Here is a 16,290-nt window from a genome sequence, read left to right as displayed (position 1 = left end):
TGAATTCGTGGGTTTCCACCATGAACTTGTTAACGTATATTGCACTCATATTTCCTATCAAACCCATTCATAGCTTGGCAGGCATTGAAAAGCTATCAACTCTCTTACCCCTGCTTGTTTACTATTAAATTAATCACCAGTAAAAAAGTAACATTTTCTGGAAAAGCAATGGAAAGTTAAACACATAAAAGCAAAAAAAAATTTTCTAAAAAAAACATCATCGTCACTATCTTCTATAGCGTTTGATAACATGAGATGAGGCTGCGAAAGATCAGAAAGAAAGTTGGGAAAAAAAAAGAGTAAAATAACCCCCAAAAGGGGGGGGGGGGAAGTAGTAGATGAGGAAATTAAATACTAAAATGTTCAAAAGAACAAGGGTCGAGGACGATCTGAGGCAGTAGCGGAAGGGACGGTGGCGAAGGAAACACCCATAACCGGGATAGCGAAAGTGGACTCCATAAACATTCTTTGCTGTAAAGCCTCCACGGTTGAACCTGCTTCAACAATATCCTTGATCAAATCTCTGTAATATTTCTTGATCTTCCTCAACATGCAAGCATATCGCAGCTTCAGCCACCTTAGCCTCATTTTCTTCAAAACCCTGGCTATGGAAAGCCCTCGCCGTGGTTTCTTCCCACCGAGTCGAACTGTGGGTAACTTGTTGTGACGCCTCAGGCGTAGAAAGAAAATCCTCCGCCGTGCCTGGCATTGGAATGCGGTGGCTAAATGGGTCTGAGAGGGAGGTTTGGTGGTTTTATTCTGATCGACAGCCATGCTGGTGGAAGGTTGTGGAAATAAAGAAGAGAAGAACATTGAGAGAGTTTGTTTATATGAGACGAGAGAGAAAGAGTCGACTATATGCAGACAAAAGCATCTCAACCTGGCCCCCTGCTTGAGTTATGATTCACCGATTTACGTCATCATTTTTTAAACCTTTTTACGTTACATTATAATAATATATATGTTATATATTTAACATATGTAATAAATTTTAAAATATTTATATTTAGGTATGAAAATTTAGTTACGAGAGCTTGAATTGATTACAATTAAATCTATTTATTTTAAATATTTTTATGATGCATCAAATCTGATTTAGCATCATACATGATGCTTATGCATCAAATCGTTTCAAGGATTAATTTTCTCTCAAAATTTATTGGATTAGATTAATTGGTCAAATCTATTATGATATTAATTCAAAAATAATATCACATCAATTAATTGTAAATTGATAAGGATTAGTTTAATTAATTAAATCAATTTTTAATATATATTATAAATTTTAATATTTTTAATTGAATTGATTGGATTGATTCAACTAATAAACTAATAATTTAACTAATTCAATCGTCAATTTAATTCTAAAAATATTAATTTAAATGAGTGATTGAAGTATTACGAGAGAAATCTAAGAGCAAGTTGATGCTTATGATTTTCTTTATGTTTTCTTCTTTTGTGGCTGGCCATATAGGGTGGGTTTGGTTGGGCGATTGGGTGCAGTACGTTATGTTTAACCTACTTTTTGTCTTACGTTATAATATCTAGTCTTATTTTCACTACTGTTTTTACATTAACCGCAACGCACCACCAATTCAAACTCACCCATAGCCTGTTGGTTTTTATTTGTAAAGACCATTTTTTTATTATGACCTTTTCCGTTAAAAGAATCATCATCTTTATAGACTTAATTAAATGGAATAATTTCAATTTAATCTCTCAAAATAATTAATTATTTAATCTAAGTTATTTAACTTTATGGTTAGTGAAAAATATCATATTTTTAGTGAAAAATATCATATTCGTTCCTTTAAAATTAACATTTCAATTTAAAGTTTTTTTAAATAAAAAATTTAATTGTGCTCCTAAAATTTAACCGCACTTAAAATTTTCTTATAAATTTAAATATATTGAAACAAAATATATAGAATAAGATTTATTTTATATAAACAAACTGTTAATAGTCGAGTTATTTGAATCACAAATAAGGTTGGTTAAATGAAGATAGAATAACCTCTACAGTCTCTTTTTTTCTTTTATATATATACAAATGATGCTTAGAACTATCCATAATTCCTTCCTAACTCTTAAATAGGAGGATAAATGAGTTTCAGTGTGCTTAAACTCACTCCTCTTGCATAGACATTAATGTCAATACCAACCGAGATAAAACTTAGTCGATACCTCTATAGTCTCTTTCAATTTCGATATTAACCAATTTAATTATTTTAAAAAATCAAAGTAATTTAATTTCTACTAATTTCGAAAGAAAGCAACTAAGAACTATGGTATAAATGATTTTTTAAAGTATTTATATTGCATTAAATTAAATGTACGAACCTTCGTCATTGTTCTCAGAATCGAGTTGAACCGATCAGTTAGACTAATTGGATCGAGAATCAGCTGAGGTATCAGTCCGAAATAAGAGGTCAGATTGGTTGACTCGTGAATTGGCCGAATCGATGGTTGAACCAGTTTGATTTTTTAGAATACATTTTTTTATTAATTTATTCAATCGAACTGATTGAATCGATAGTTGGTAGTCTGATAGGTTCGCCCCTTGGTCCAATTCACAAAACCTTGAGCTTCATTGATGATATATTATAAATAGAATTAATTATTTATAGTTTGGGATTTGAAGAAAGTGTGAAAGAAATGTCCATGTTCTTTTAATAAATATTAGATTTTAAATTTCCAAATTTTAAAATGAATTTTAAAATTCAAAATTTAACTCTTATAAAATTAGATTTGGATTTACCCAAATTCAAATCCACTTTTTTATTTATTATCCAAACTAAAAGTTTGGATTTTCAAATCAATCTTTTTTTTTATCCAAATCATGGTTTCCAAACATGCGACAAGGAGATTTCCCTTCTTTTATTATTGTCTTACTATGAATAATAACATTATAAACATAACATGATTAATTGTCACATTTTCACTTTTCATTTGTACTTAGCCCATAAATAGATATGAATAAATAAGATGAATACACAATAATACAACATGAGATTCTCGGAACACATAAGTGTTAGTAATATGGGCACTGGAGCACTGAAGTGCAAGAAAACACATGAGCACTTAAATATTTTTACAACATGTCAATTACATCCAATAAATTCAAATATCATCTACATGAACAATCCATTAACTCGAATTTCACATATATTATTCACAATATTATTATTTCACAAATTTTCATATTTTCATAACATTTTACTACACTTACAAATTAATGTACTATATCACATCAATAAAACATATATCATAATTTCATAACCTCTTTCACTACTTTCCTTATTTTCTTTTCCATTTTAATCATGCATGAATATAACCATTCATGTATATATATATATATATTTCTTTCATGTGATAAACATAATTAAGCATATCATATTTTACACTTTAGTACTTAGGTATTAAGAAGAATCCTTTGAGTATTTGTTTCTTGACTTAAATATGTTTCTTATGTGAACTTTTTCTTCTGGAATAATATTAAAAAAAAAATAATTGTTGAAATAGTGCGAGTTTTTTAATCAAAATAATATGAATTGCGCATGAAAACCCCAAATCGACTTTACGGCTGATAACTTGAGATGACGATGATACATTTATTTTATCATAATCAGATTTAGCCACATCGTAAACCCAAATTAACAATCGACATGCCGGTTAGTGGATCTCATGCACAACCTAAAATTGTGTGCTTCTTACTAATTTCTGCCGTACCCGTATTAATTAATTAATTAAAATAATTAACCCGCCAATCATTTATAAACTACACCTAATTGCCATGTCACCACCTCATCCACATGTTAACATTTCTATGCTCTCCCTTCCTGACAATTTCATGTTGGTTAAAATACACCATAGGTTTCTGTGCTAACTTTGCAAACCAATTCCTCTACTTTTTAATTTTCAAAGTTAATGTATAATTATTAACACTATTAATTTTTTTATTAAAATTATTGGTGCGGCATTGTAAAAAAAAAATTCACTTTGTAATAATGTAACTAAAAATGATGTTGTATTGAACTTGAATTTAACAAAATAATCTTAACAACATTAACAGTTGAACTTAAATTTTAAAATCTAAAATATAGAGGCACAAATTTTTATAAATAAAAGTACAATGATTAAATTCTAAATTTATGAAGAGTGAGGGACTTATGACATATTTTAACCTTTTATTTTCTCCTAAAAATATGATGTAATTTAGCTAAATCCATGGTTTTAAAAACTAGATTTGTGGTCGAACAAGTTAAACCAATGTTTATCGATTTAATTGGTTCAATTATCAATTCTGTTTGAAGTAAATAAATTATTAAAATTTTAAAATCAAAATAAAATAAAATCGATTCAACCATCAATCAATTTTTATCTTGATTCAATTGATTTGTAGTTTACTAAAAATTCAATCTGTTAACATACCAATCGTTTCCTAATTATATATTTACAATTCAAATTTAAGAATAAATAAAATAAATATATATTTACAGAAAATTTAAAAATAAAATGAACCAACTCTTGTCTGCACCACCTTTGCTAACACAGTTTGGCTATATATATGGTATTCTTAAGAATTTTCTCTACTATCATACTAATTAGATAATAATATATAGATATAGAGACGCGGTGTGGGAGCCGAAGACAACAACTTTTTTCCAAGAGCTTTTTATTTCATGATACTAACGTTACGTTTGGTTTATTGTAATAGAATAGGGTTGTAATTGAATAGAGTTGTAATGGAATAGAATGTCGATCGAATTCAACTGTTTGGTTGAATGGAATGGAGTAGAATTGTAATAGAATTCTTGTGTTTGGTTGAATGGAATGATGTTGTAATAGAATAAGGAAAAAGGCTAAAATGACCAAAATACCCTTAATGTAATTTTTGTTGATAGATAATTATTGTTATTAAATTTTAATAAGATTATTGTTAAATATTTTTAATAAAAATAAAAATAAATAATTTAATCATATTTTAACATAATTATTATTAAATATAATTTAATAAAATAATATATAATTTAATAACATTATAAATATAATTTTAATAATAATTTTAATATAAAATTATTATTATGAATATTTCAATGCCTAATATATTTGCTTTAATCTAACCTCTCACCTATTCTCTTAAGTCACAATCGCCAATATAAAAAAATAAGTTTAACATACGCTATGATAATCCTCTAATAACATTTTATTTTAATAGTCAATTTTAATAGAAAACATATTTTTATATTTTATTTTATCCTTTATAATAACATGATAACAAAAAGTTTGCAGTGCCAGCTGACCAAAAACTTCTATTAGGCTTGACAAAAGAACAGATACATGAAGTGATGCCAAATAATAGCAAATTTCAGCCATAATAAAACTGTACAGAAGCTGTCCCAAATGATACAAATGCTCAAGCGATTACATTTCCCAGTTCAATATGATCCCATCATGAAACATAAAATTCGATTTTAAGAACTTATCTGCTGATTTTTTGAACTGAATGCTCCTATCTTTCACAACCTCTTGCAAGTTTCCGATTTTTCGGGTTCAACTTCATAAATTCTGCAAATTATGAACAGATAAGGAAATCACATTCTAGGAATACCTGCAAACAGTATAGCAAAATGAGCATCTCCTGTATTCTTTAACAAGAGTGAAAAATCTATAGCAAGCTTCTAAAGTACCCGAAACGAATACTTGGAAAACAAAACAAAAGAATGTAAAATAAAGAAAAAGTACACCTCTTACGACCTGACAAAAAGCCATTTTCTTTCTTGGACAGGTAGCCGATTCGATACACCAGTCTTGTTTATGTAATTTTATATGTTTCAATAAAAGGAATTGATCCAATTTTGCATTTCCTACTCTGTCCTATTCAACATTTGCATCAATGCAACACGCGATAGAAACTTGCAGTATTAAAGGATTCTATTTGAACTCCAATTCTTCTCTATTATGATCAATGTGCTTCTATTTCACACTATCTAATGAACTGCTCTAACTTCAAATCCATGCCAAATTGTTCAAATCACCAACCAAATAAAGCGATGTCGATGATGCAAGAAAAGAGAATCTAATTTCTTCTATGGAAAATAGACATTAAACAAAGCTAACAAAAACAAAGATGGAGACAAGGCATTAAAAAGCTTAGAGAAGGATAATATTGACCAATTATTGTTCTTTGTTTCATTGTGCTCGTAGATATGCATAAAGAATGTGGTTAATTCATTTGGAGGACATAGATTGGATGTCACAATGAATATCAATAATCACTGTATTTAATCCAGCATGAGTTTATTAAAATGCTTGAGAGAATCAAGAGACCTTTCTTCCTTTTTTAAAGCTACTTCCAACTCTTTTGTTCATACCAAATAGACCTTAATGGCATATTTAGGAACAAATTTACCAGTGCATATTTTAACAGAAACAATGACAAGGAAGACAAACCATAGCAGTGCATAGATCCATGTTATACTGGATCTAAGCATAAAAGTCAATTTTCTAGGTACTAAAAATCCAATAACTTGTCATTCTGCTAAGTTCTTCATCTTTGCTCAATTCAACAAATAGAATATGGCTTCATACAATTTACCTGGATATAACTAGCTCCAAAAAAAACACCATTTCCCATTTGAAACTGAGACCTGTAGTCTTTACCCTGTATAAGGAAAACAAAGATGTCACAAGACAAAAACCAAGATTGTATCCATGGCAGCAAACACCAACAATACAAACATACAAGTTCTATCATCTGGATTTAACCAGTTGGTTAATGAAAAAGGTCCCAATACCAAAATCTACAATTTCTAACCCTATCCACAGACTGCAGTCTTTGCAACTAAAAAAATTCCATTTTTCTTCAAAATTCAAGAAAATTATAGAAAAATAATTGCTGAACCAAATTGTTTAATGTGATCACGGGTGGTCAATCTTAGAACCCCCAAGGGGGACTCACACAGAGAGAGAGAGAGAGACTTGATTATCCTCCTATCAAACCTACCAAAGAAATATCTATTCCTAAATCAATTAAAGAAACTGATGCCTAGAATAGCGTGAAATTATTAGCCAAAATGCATCCACCAAAGCAAGAGGCATACCCAAGTATTTCAATCATTCGCCTTAGAAGATCAAATTCAAGCGCTGGGAATAACGGCAATTTCTAAAAAGAGTTCGCAACTATGCGACCAAAGGACCACATGTCAATATCTCATTGTATATCCGAACAAGGATCAAGGTTCAAACTAAAACAATCATAACAGAAGACATTGAAATCAAAATCAATGTACTGAATCATCAAAGATAATAACAAATCGCAACTACAGAATACCTTTTAGAGTGAGTGTTTTCTAATATTACTTCCAAAGACTAAAAGATGTGATAAATAAAAAGTTATATAGGTTGCAACTTGTTAAAGAAAACATCGATAGAAAATAAGACCAAATATTCTATATCATTATTTGAAAGATATCAACTTCACATAGAAATAGAAAGATCTTAGTTATACTGCAGATACTCAAGCAAATAAGTTATCTTGCCAATTTAGATGCAGATACTCAAGCAAATAAGTTATTTTGCCAATTTAGATAGAGTTCCATATCATCCAGGAAAAAAGAGTTAAATACCTTAAAGATAATCTGAGATATTACAATGAGTGCAAACCTACCTTTATCTCGTTTCTTTCCAGTCCATCAACGGTAAAACAATGACAAAGGCAGACAAGCCTAAACCAACATTTTCAACAATCTACTTGAGGTTTAATGTTTGGTATTTTATGCCCTTCCTACCTTATGTTATACTTATAATAGATCAAACAATGATACAAACCACAAACAGTTGAGATGAAAGAAAAAAGATCTCATTAAGGAAACAAAATTGCAGTAGTAAGTTGTTATATCAACAGAGAACACCTTCAACAAATTCGAACTATATAAAAGGTCGGGATAAATTTTCGCACCCATAATGAACATAAGCCACGATGATTCACATGATAAATAACTCGAACTCCAAAGGTTCATTTAAAACACGAGGATTGGTTATGTCAAATAAGTTCTGCTGATGTTCATTCCACCAAAGTTACAGTTCAGCAAGTCATTGAAGATGAGAAGAGATACTACAAGGAAAGAAACAACACCATGATCCACCAAAAGACAAAAGCGGTAAGCAAGATCAAGTGATAGAAATGAATTAATGCTATAAATCCATGTCAAAAGGATACTGATACCCAAGAAGAACTTCAAGAGACCTATAATAATAGCTCTGCAGAAGAAAAGAAGAAAACACAGCCATAAGACCCTTGTGAGCATGACAACAATGAACAGTATAAGACGCGATAGTGATAGTTGAAAAAAAAATTCAAGACTGCGCAACTAAAAAAATTCCATTTTTCTTCAAAATTCAAGAAAATTATGGAAAAATAATTACTGAACTAGATTTCTCAATAATAATTGAAAAAAATCAAAAGGAAAGAGGAAAAACGGAACCAATAATACAAACATAATTGAAATTATAAAACAAGAAGGGGAAGAAGTTGAACTTACAGAGTTCTCACCAAGGAAAGGAGGCTGCGGAGGTGGGGAACGAGTCGAAGATAAATCTACGGTTCGCAGTGACGGAATCGAGGGAGCAGCACTTTTACAATAACGACCGAATTGACGGTCGAGGGGTGAAGAAACACAGGGTAAAATTGTCTGAGGGAAAATTTTTGCTATTACATCCATCGTTGAATGGGCTATTCTTAACTCCCTTCGCCGAATGATGATTCGGTAAATTAGACAAATAATAAAGGAATAGCCATTCGCCGAATGAAGAAAACGGTGAACCAAACTATGCCATAGCTGTTCATCCAAGAATAAGGAGGGAATGGCTATTCCATTCCCTCCAACCAAACGTGCTGTAATAGTATTATTACTTTTAGGCTTAGTTTGGATGGGAGATTGGGTGCGGTGCGATGCGGTGCGTTTAGTTTACTTTTTGTCTCATGCTACAGTATCATTACAGTATCTAATCTCACCGTCACCGCTATTTTTATATTAATTGCAGGTAAACGCACCGCCCATCTAAACTCACCCTTAGTCACATTTAGAGGCATTGCTTTTACAACAATGCTCCTACACAATTCAGCGGGTAACAAAAAATCTAAACGATTTGAGATAAAAATGTGGAGCATTGTCGCTCTTTGGGCATGGGATTTGTAACTGTTACGGTCATGGATTTTAATTTAATTTCTCTTCTTCATCTTTATTTTTTTGGGTGCGGGAGAAGTTTAACATTATATTGTTTGATTTTGGTGCATATATATTGTGGTTGATAACTGCGCAATTTGTAGGAAACATATCATGGATCTTTGTAAGTATTTTTTATTCGTGTCTTTTTGTTTATTATTATTTTTAAAAATATGGGTTGATTTTTTAAACCATATGTATGTTGTTCTTAATTAGCCATTAGTTGCTGAGTCAATCAAGCTAGTGTCACAAGCGAGGAGTGTATTGTTTCATGGGCTATTAAATTTCTTCTTCGGAAATCCTTTATATTAATTTGATCAATAGTTTTCGTGCTTATTGTTCATTATTTACTTGTTTTGATTCGAAACTCAAAATTTAAGTAAAAAATAGTAGCAAGTTGGAATCAAAGCTTTGTTGCTCTTCTAAGTTAACATTTAAAACTCACTTGAATTGTCACGTAGGAGCACCGTTAGGGAGGTAACAAAACTTAAAACTAAAGTGATCACTTTGTAACCGAACGATAATATAAGTGACTAAAACATAATATTTCAAACAAAAATGACTAAAATGTAATTTGAGGTAAATAAAGGTGACTATTTTTAAAATTTACCCATAAATAAATAATAATTGTAATAATAAAATCAAACGACGCCTGAGAGATTCGAACTCTCGCGGGGAGTCCCCATGTACTTAGCAGGCACACGCCTTAACCACTCGGCCAAAGCGTCATTGTTAACAGAAACTTATCTAACAATTTAAATAAGTTATTCCTGGAAACTCGAAACTAAAAAACCGTGAAAATGTGAAGTACAACACGTTTACAAATAAATTTTAAAATCATAATCCCCAAATCATTTTTTGTTAGGTTAGATTATGTTTTCAAGTTGCTTCATTTTCTCAAATTATATGGTTCAGTCAATTAGACAAATTATATAAGGTTTTTAGGTAGCTCTTATTTATTATTATTTATACCCTTCCAAACTTTAACTAATTATTTAGTGCTGATATTTTACAGTTTTAAATCAAATAAGAATAAAATATCCCTCAAATCATTTTGAATATTAATTTGTTTTTATTATTATTATAAAGCCTCCAATGCAGTTTCATCAGTGGGTAACAAGAAATCTAAACGATTTGAGATAAAAATAGCGCTGTTGCTCTCTAGGCATGGGGTTTGTAGTCTAATTTCTCTTCTTCATCTTTATTTTTTTGGGTGCGGTTTAACATTATATTATTTGGTTTTGGTGCACAGATATTGTGGTTGATAACTGCACAATTTGTAAGAATCATATCATGGATCTTTGTAAGTAATTTTGTTCATCTCTTTTTGTTTATTAATTTTCTTTTAAAATATGTCTTGATTTTAAATTACATGTATGTTTTTATTAATTAGACATTGAATGTCAAGAGGCGAGGAGTGCACTGTTGCATAGGGTATCGAATTTTTCTCTAGGAAACCCTTTGTACTGAATTGATCAATAGTTTTCATGTTTGCTGTTCGTTATCTATTTATTTTGATTCGAAACCCGAAATTGAAGTTGAAAACATTAGCAAGGCGGAATCAAAGCTTTGTTGCTCTTCAATGTAACTTATATTATTAATTATACTTTACGTATTCTACATCGTGTGTTAGTAACGTAGATCTAGCCTCTTACTTGTTGGTTCAGTGCAGGTATTGATGGTGAGATTGAGATTGTAGATAAACTTGATATTGTTTTATGAAACTAAACAAATCATGCAGAGCAGCTTGAAGTTTTAATGACCCGAGTTTGCAGGGTTGTGGTTGTTTATCCTATCATGTCAACAATTTCTTGTTCAGCTTAGATCAATCTGTCTCACACAATAGATTTGAACCTGCTTCATAACTTTGTGTTGCCATAGGTGTCTGTAATCACACCTTCCACTTTCACTGTATTAGCAGATGGCTGAAAACTCGCCAAGTTTGCCCACTGGGAATGCATTAGACTAGTCCTTATGATTTCTCTATTTTTAAAAAATATTTTTTTACTTAATCTGTTAAGTTGGGTGCCTGATGTTTCATGTTCTCATATTGAAATTCTGTCTTTGCACAGATAACAGCGAGTGGGAATTTCAAAAGTACGGCCATTAGAATCTTGGCATCAATGAAGTTAAAAAGAGGGCAGAGTCTATCTTCTATATTAAACAGAAGTCAAGTGTGCAGTTTCCCAAGTGTAATTGATCAAGATTTCTCTGTTCATAGAAGGTTTTTGATGCAAAATTTTCATATTTTATAGTTACAAATAGTTTCAATATTATAAATATTAAATTGAATAATTAACGACCATATTAATTTAAAACCAATTAAATGGACTAACTAGAATTTGGCCTTTATAATCTCAATATGATTGACAATTAAGAAATCAATATTAAACTGGTTGCACCTCAACCTCTTTAAAAACAAGAGTTGTGATATTAACCTTCCAAGTGTGGAGTTAAATAGTAGTATTTAAGCTGGTTCAAATTTGCATACCATTATTAAATGAAAAGAGAATTTCAAAAAAATTAAAATTAAATATAATTAGTGATGTCACAGTGCGTGATACGTATGACACTTAAATCCCATATACTTCATGGGGGCGACTGACTAAAACTTCCTTCATCCAATAGCTGTTAGTCTCCGTTTTCAAACTTTCTTGATCAAAACTATGTGTTATCTGATACTGCATCCCGTCCAACATGTTTCACAATGCCTTTCCAAACCCCAACCACCTACAAGCAGCCTTTCGAATTTTCACTTCATTACTATTGTACTTTTCATTATCAATATTAATATTATAATAAAAAGGCTACTTGAGTTGACATCACTACACTACATCAGTAAAATTACATTAATATTTAAACTGAAATCACAATAATAAAAAACTAAGGGATTTTAATAAATGAAAAATACTTTTATATTACGTAATTACTTTCTATATTTTTGTCATGTAACTTTTGTCAATAATGATGTACATTTATTATTTTATCAATTAATTTATTTTCACCCACATTTCCAATAACTACCATTTTATAGTTATGCCTTCAATTTTGCGCAATTAACAACAGTCCAAAGAGAAAGCGATGCCTTCTAAAAATGGATATAGAAAATGAAAAAAAAAAACGACGCCTGAGAGATTCGAACTCTCGCGGGGAAACCCCATGTACTTAGCAGGCACACGCCTTAACCACTCGGCCAAAGCGTCTTTATTAACACGAGCTTATCCATGATTATAAATAGCTTGTTTCTGACCGTGAAAATGGGAACTACAACACGTTTACCTGTAAGTTTTAAAATCATAATCGCCAAATCGTTTTTTGGTATAAGTAGTTAGGTTAGATTATGTTTTCAAGTTGCTTCTTTTTCTCAAATTATATGGTTCAGTCAATTAGACAAATTTGATCACATTTTTATGTAGCTCTTATTTATTATTATTTATACCCTTCAAAACTTTAAACAATTATTTAATGCTCATTTTATACAGTTCTAAATCAAATAAGAATAAAATATACTTAAATTATTTTGAATATTAATTTATTTGTTTTATTAATAGAGATTGATGTTATTTTTGAGTTAAAGATTTATTGTTTTTTATTATAAAGCCATATTAGAAACATCTCAAATGGAATGAGTGGTTGTGGATGAATGATTGAGCTGTTTAATGGTGGAAAAACTTGGCAATAAATAACTTAGGATTTTCATTTCAGAATGGTCCTTGGATAAACTATCAACATTACAACCATTGATCTATGATGATAAAATTGCCAATGCATATTGATAAAAAAGGTACAGGCGCCTCCTCGTTTAAGCTATGGTAGACAAGGGGCATTTCTACTTTATTTACACCATCTCCGACCGAATCTGCAAATCAAATGGAATCCTTGAGTCCCTGAGCCCACCTAACAGCAATCGGACTCCTCACGAGATGAACTCCGTCACTCCACTCGATCGACCCGAATGCTTGAAAGGAATCAACAGCATGCAACCCCGAGCCATCACTTGCAAATGTGATCTCATAGCTCAGTGTTTTGTTTTCACCGCTGAATTCAAGCTTACTTTGGGAAACATTGATTTCAACACCGGCTGGAGCATTCACTTTCGCTGTATAAACAACATCGACTGAGGTTCCGACATTCTTCACAGTCCTTTTATACTTAACTACATGATCATTCGAATAAAAAACAACAGAGAATGATGGGTAATTAAGGTCTCCCGGTGAAGCCAATTTCCCTTCACATATATCTGAACCAGTAGGTCCTCTCACAAATACCGCAATCCTGTTTGAGTCGTAGCCGATGGAGCAAAGGAATGCAATGTAGTCGTCGTTGTCGATATCATACACCAATCCCGGATTAAGAGCTCGGTTGGGGTCGACATGGCCGGCTCCATGAACAAAAGGTGATGATTCTTCTCCGGTTGCAAGATCCTTAATGGTACTTCCCGAGTTATCTAAAGTGTAAGCGGTTGTCATCAAGGCAGATTTTATGGCAGCTGGTGACCAATTGGGGTATGCCTTTTTAAGCAAAGCAGCCAATCCACTTACATGAGGGCATGACATTGAAGTACCTGAAATTATGTTGAAGTCAACTCTTCTTGGATCGATGTCCAAATCTGTTGGTGCAGCGAAACCAGTCCATCCTGCCAAGATATTAACACCAGGGGCAATGACATCGGGCTTGAGAATTTCCGGGGTCAAGTGGTTTGGACCGCGGCTCGAAAATGCGGCAACCTTTGGGGCTGGTGGTGAAGGGCCAATCACTGTACCACGGAACAAAATTGTAGCTGTTGGAAACGGACTTTTTTTGACGTACTCCCGGATCTTATTACCTGCTATCTCGCCGACCATGGTGGCCGGAACAAGATGAGCATCGGCTATGAGTTCTTCACCACTCTCAGCAGTGTTTGCCTGTATCATTCCTAGCCCACCAGCAAGCTTCACCGCAGCTCCTTTCTCAACTCTAGCGTTCCCTCCCCTGTCACAAAGAACGATTTTGCCTTGGACCTTTGATGGACTTATACCCCCCATATAGCAATACCTGTTTCCAGCATCACCAGCATAAACCAAACGAAGCTTGAAATCAGGCAAAGGGGGACCATAGTACAGTGAAACCCCACCGAAAATCCTACCATCACCGAGAACCGCATCTGCTGGAAATTCCCGGTCAATCGTGGAAGCCCCTACTGTTATGATCCAAGGCGCAATGTTAACAGCAGTGTACGTTCCAGGACCGGAATTTCCAGCAGAACATGAAACAACAATACCATGAGCAGCGGCACCAAAAGCCCCAATTGCAATAGAATCATGGTCATACTGAGGAGCATATCCAGTGGCTCCCACAGATAAAGAAATCACATCAACACCATCTGCAGTTGCTTGGTCCATAGCCGCTAGTATATCGGAATCAAAACAACCGAAACTCCAACAGATTTTGTAAGCAGCGATCCTAGCTTTGGAAGCCATACCACGAGCCTCCCCGCGAGCAAATCCGAAAAGGCTGGCGTTAGAAACCACAGATCCAGCAGCAGTTGAAGCAGTATGCGTGCCATGACCTTCAGTGTCTCGTGGAGACTTGGATTCTTTCGTTTCATCAATTGAATGGCCAAGATGAGACTGGTAGCCTTTGTAAAAGGCTCTTGCACCTATTACCTTCCGGTTACAAGCTGAAGCAGGGAAGTCAGGTCCTGTTTCACATATACCTTTCCAAGTATCAGGAACAGGAGACAGCCCGGAGTCGGTAAAACTAGGGCGTTCCGGCCATATTCCGGTATCTAAAACTCCGATTATAACACCGTCGCCATAATAGGAGTTTTGCCAAAGACCAACACCATCGGAAAGGCCTAAAAAATGAGGGGTTCGAGTAGTGTGGATCTGACGAACCTGTTCCGGAATCACTGAAAGGATTCCGGGAAGTCCCCTGAGCTTATCTGCCTGAGCGGCCGTAAGGCGAGCGGAGAAGCCATTGATTACACGTTCGTAGGTGTAGAGTAGCTTGATCGGGTGAGGGGAAGGAGGGAGGGAAGCGAGGATAGAAGAGTACCAGTGATGGTGAGAGGAGAAAAGGGGCGGCTTGTGTGATTTGGACACGTGGATGATGAAGTTTTCTGGACCGTCTGATGAGGAGGAGGAGAAAGGGATGCAAAGGAGAGAGAGGAAGAAGAAGAAGGAGATAGCCATGGGGATTGCTCTTAAGTTTAATTATCTTCCAGGGAAATTGGAGAGACAAGTATAATTGAACGACTAGCCCAGCTCAGTCTCAAAAGTAAAGAAGAAGTAGGATGTAGAGTCTAGCATTGTCCACGTTACACAAGCCGACAAAACTCGGTAAATTTCGACGGGATTTTTTGTTTTCTCTTTACAAACAACTTCCCGTGTTTCTTGTAAGACATAGATTTCTTCTGGACTAACAGTATTGGCTACCATTTCGTGGTGGGTCCATCCACGATGAATATTGCCTCTAAAAATTAGACTAATTTGGTTGAGAAATGGGATAAGATATATTTAAACTTTTTGATGACAGAAGGCAAGGTGCTGGGATGTTAAGTAGAATGGATGATTTTTATAGGGAAGAGGACACATAAAATTGATAGGCTATAATCATGCAAATATCTTTTGGTTAATCAGAGTTAATGAAAGTTTTAACCTCGACTGCGAATAGAGGTAAGTGTTGAGTTTTGCGTTGAAAGCAGGCGATTAATTCTCAACATCTTTGATGCTTAGAAGACTGATATTTTTCCGGTTGGTTGGTAAGTTCTAAAACCATAATAAATTGTTATCGTTAGTAAAAGAAACCCAGAAATTTAGATCAGTTGTGATAGTGGAATAGCTTTATGAACTAACTATGTGGTTTACACAGTGACCAAACTTCTGTCGCTTTTATGCAGTTATGGCGTTGGGGAAGGTTGATAATACTTGTGCAGTTGTGGGTCCAAAGTCATCATAAAACAGCTAATATTACACTGCCATGAGCTTCCATTCCATAACCAGTCACCATAAAACTGAAATATGGGCCTCCATTCCATCAACCAAACAATAAGTAGAGGATTTCATTAGGATGAAGGAATGAA

General features: G+C 33.3%; 2 protein-coding genes, 1 long non-coding RNA gene and 2 other non-coding genes across 5 annotated transcripts; 1 reads left to right on the top strand and 4 right to left on the bottom strand.

Annotated features, from left to right (window-relative positions):
- Positions 1 to 201: 201 nt before the first annotated feature.
- On the bottom strand, positions 202 to 915 carry LOC108452227 (uncharacterized). The gene has a single exon (XM_017749992.2). The coding sequence runs from the start codon at positions 811 to 813 to the stop codon at positions 364 to 366; it is 450 nt and encodes a 149-aa protein (XP_017605481.1). The 5' UTR covers positions 814 to 915; the 3' UTR covers positions 202 to 363.
- Positions 916 to 9,873: 8,958 nt separating this feature from the next.
- On the bottom strand, positions 9,874 to 9,955 carry TRNAS-GCU (transfer RNA serine (anticodon GCU)). Its single transcript has one exon. It is a non-coding gene; the product is annotated as a tRNA-Ser (tRNA).
- Positions 9,956 to 10,344: 389 nt separating this feature from the next.
- Positions 10,345 to 11,466, top strand: LOC128292713 (uncharacterized). The gene is made up of 2 exons (XR_008282645.1): positions 10,345 to 10,530; positions 11,300 to 11,466. It is a non-coding gene; the product is annotated as an uncharacterized LOC128292713 (long non-coding RNA).
- Positions 11,467 to 12,348: 882 nt separating this feature from the next.
- On the bottom strand, positions 12,349 to 12,430 carry TRNAS-GCU (transfer RNA serine (anticodon GCU)). Its single transcript has one exon. It is a non-coding gene; the product is annotated as a tRNA-Ser (tRNA).
- A 469-nt stretch (positions 12,431 to 12,899) lies between these two features.
- LOC108489918 (subtilisin-like protease SBT1.4) lies at positions 12,900 to 16,068 on the bottom strand. The gene has a single exon (XM_017794663.2). The coding sequence runs from the start codon at positions 15,398 to 15,400 to the stop codon at positions 13,094 to 13,096; it is 2,307 nt and encodes a 768-aa protein (XP_017650152.1). The 5' UTR covers positions 15,401 to 16,068; the 3' UTR covers positions 12,900 to 13,093.
- Between the last annotated feature and the right edge of the window lie 222 nt (positions 16,069 to 16,290).

Source organism: Gossypium arboreum, chromosome 5, assembly GCF_025698485.1.
Source record: "Gossypium arboreum isolate Shixiya-1 chromosome 5, ASM2569848v2, whole genome shotgun sequence".
In the NCBI taxonomy this organism is placed as follows: Eukaryota; Viridiplantae; Streptophyta; class Magnoliopsida; order Malvales; family Malvaceae; genus Gossypium; species Gossypium arboreum.
The sequence above is the reverse complement of the archived record's forward strand: the minus strand, read 5'-3'. Positions and strand labels throughout refer to the sequence as shown.

Coding starts and splice junctions, on each gene's coding strand:
- LOC108452227 (XM_017749992.2), bottom strand. CDS start 813: ATGTTCTTCTCTTCTTTATTTCCACAACCTTCCACCAGCATGGCTGTC.
- LOC108489918 (XM_017794663.2), bottom strand. CDS start 15,400: ATGGCTATCTCCTTCTTCTTCTTCCTCTCTCTCCTTTGCATCCCTTTC.